This window comes from Amphiura filiformis, chromosome 10 (genome assembly GCF_039555335.1).
Source record: "Amphiura filiformis chromosome 10, Afil_fr2py, whole genome shotgun sequence".
NCBI classification, from domain to species: domain Eukaryota; kingdom Metazoa; phylum Echinodermata; class Ophiuroidea; order Amphilepidida; family Amphiuridae; genus Amphiura; species Amphiura filiformis.
The window spans coordinates 1,798,885-1,801,806 of NC_092637.1; the positions used below are offsets into that span (position 1 = coordinate 1,798,885).

General features: G+C 39.0%; 1 protein-coding gene across 1 annotated transcript; it reads right to left on the reverse strand.

Annotated features, from left to right (window-relative positions):
* Positions 1-383: 383 nt before the first annotated feature.
* Positions 384-1,197, reverse strand: LOC140163319 (uncharacterized). Its single transcript, XM_072186718.1, is given in 2 exon segments — positions 384-727; positions 730-1,197. Coding segments are annotated over 2 exon segments (618 nt in total). The 5' UTR covers positions 1,004-1,197.
* Between the last annotated feature and the right edge of the window lie 1,725 nt (positions 1,198-2,922).

Genomic DNA, 2,922 nt, shown 5'->3' on the forward strand with positions numbered 1-2,922 from the left:
TCGCTTCACTCATTTTATGCTTGGTTTCCTTGGTGGTTCTGGCATAGTGTTTTATACTCGTTTCCGAGTGGTGACCGGATACTGTCATTATATCACGGTCTTTAAATCCTGCATTTTGCAGTGAGGTGACGCTCGTTGCTCGCAAACAATGGTTGGTAAATGACCGTGCAGTACCGGCCCTCAATGAAATGTCCTTCATTTTACTACCGATACTACCATACTGAGGCTGCAGATTTGGCTTTGGGTTTTGGCTTTTGCAAAAAGCACTCACAGCCAGGGTTCAGTTTGTCTATGTACAGTAAAATGTGTTAACAGGGCAACGTGGACCAATACATGTTGACAACATGACCCCACCCTGGCTCTTCTCCTGGTCATCTCCGCGGTTATTCTTGGTGAGTGTATCTTTGAGAGTAATCTTGTTTTCCTCCTTCCTCGCTAATTTCAAAGCTGTCGCGTGTCATCTCCCGCAGGTTCTCTCGTCCTCTATTGCAAAAATAGAGCATAACATCCAGGAAAACCTTGTCTTGCAGACCTTGTGGATCACTCAAATCCAGAGATTCTTGAATAATGGCCATATCTTCAGCGGATATAGCTTCCTTGTGTGTTACAAGTCCTTTCCCTTTCTGTTTCAGTGTTGCTGAAAAGCACTTGAAAACTCTCGACGAATTGGCAAAGTCATCATGCTTTATGACATCCACTTTCTTAGTATTCAGGAAATGACGTTGTATCCAAATCGGATGGCCATCATGGACTTCTTACAGTATAATGTTCCATTTTGTTGCCGTGCACCGCAATAAAACTTCTGTAGCAATGCATCAAGCTCCGAATTCGGCAGGTTTGTAGCGTCTGTCAAATCCATGTCTATCACTTTCAAGTAATCTTCGGAGATTTTTAGAGCGTATTTGATCTGGTTTTTGGTATTTTTGCTGTCCGCACCATCGACAATCTCTTGCAACCCAACATCGTCAAGCAGTTGGAACCTTATATTTTCAGATTCGGCCATTATCGTAACGTATTTATTCCAGTTAACTTTCCGTGTTTCGTGTGTTGTTTTTTTTTTTGCTGTCTGCTGCAGGTCAAAAAATTGCGACCCACCAACTTTGCCCCGGAAGTAAAATCCATCTCTTACACAGACTGACTATCAACACCCAATACGCTTGTTATATGGATGTACGTGGATGTTGCGATTGCGCAGAGTTGAACCGGTCCTTAGTTCATTTCCATGGACCGGTCCATAGTCAGTTGATGAAATTCTTTCAAATACAGGGCATAGTTGAAACAATGTCCCTACTTTTTACCAATCAGATGACAGGAATCTATATATGAGGTATATAATGGCTTCTATTAAACCGAATGATTTCATTTAATAACAATCGACTGACTGATACAGGCGCTGGAATAACATATCAATTAAATCAGTGTTACCTGATTGTTCGGCTCAACTTTAAAAGAGCTCATATATCAATAAACATTTTGTGGGAAAAAAATCAAATCTATTTTTATGGAAACGTTACAATATAGCTTTGAGTGTGACTAGCCTCTGTATTATATCATGTCTGAATCGAAGTGATCATCCTGTCTTGTAATCTGATATCAGAAAAACAGCCTTAGAGGTTAAATTATTTGCATATTATGATAAAGGATATTATAGCATCGTGTCGCGAGAATCTCAGCTGTGGAAGTATCAAATGCTGTTGCTTTTATTTCATGAGCCTCCGTTAAGCAAGCAAGCGTACCTGTTACTCTCGGACATGTAAGAGGACCTAATTATTTGCAAACGAATGTTGGAAAGTCCGGTCCAGTCAATTTATATAGCTTGAATTAAAACACAAAAATACAATGTACATTATAAAAAAGGAATATATGTGCCCTGCTCTGACAAAACCGGGAACAAGTCGCATTTTGACAATTCATGATTTGAATAGAAATGTAAGCACTAGACAATAAGCTTTAACATGATAGCAAAATTATATAAATAGCATCAATACGTTTAAAGTAATGTGCCAATTAGTTTCCTGCCTTACACAAGATTGAATAGTTGAATAGTTCATAGTTGAACTGTTATTTATTGATGAAATAAACCTCTTTTTAATAAGTACTTTCAAGGATTTGAAAGCCCACATAGCCCCACAGTCAAATATCATGAAATTATGAAATCCACAATTAATTTTTTATGGGAATGTCATCTTTAAAGGCCTATAACTCAAAACATGTCTGGCGACTTGTTCCGGGTTTTATTGGAGCTGCTCACATATGTCAAAATCAGAATAGATGCATCGTCCATTTTGATGTTCATATGTAGCTGATGGTCACTAACAGTTAGCTTCGGTGATTAAAATCCTGGTGGGTTCAGTTTGTATTTAAAGGTAGGACGTATGACCGTTCCAGGATTTAAAAATGACCCCTATTTCACGGGGAATCGAGGACATTTGCAGCAATTTTACCCCCTATTTTGCTCGAAATCAAGGAAAATTTTCCCCCAGATACCTCCCTTTTTTTAATCTTTTTGAGGACGCATTTTCATTTCACCCCCTTATCACGAGGAATCGAGGACATTTTTCCGAAATAAATAACCCTATTTTTACCATTTCAAGGACGCTTTTGAATTTCCCCCCTATTTCACAGGAAATGAGGACAATAACGAAAACTGTAGCGGTAAAACGCGGACGAAAGTCCTAGAAATACACCCTATTTTTCATATCAAGGACAATTTTGCTCCAAAACACCCCTAATTTGGACAATCGCGAACAATTTTGTTCTCGAAAATTCCGCGGACATTTCTTGAAAAGTACCCCTAATTAGAACCATCATGCGTACACATTGTCAGTGAAGACTGAACCCACCGGGATTAAAATACTCGATTACAATTAATCATCCCGTGACGTAACGTACATTGGCGCTGACATTCCAGTGTCTAGACAG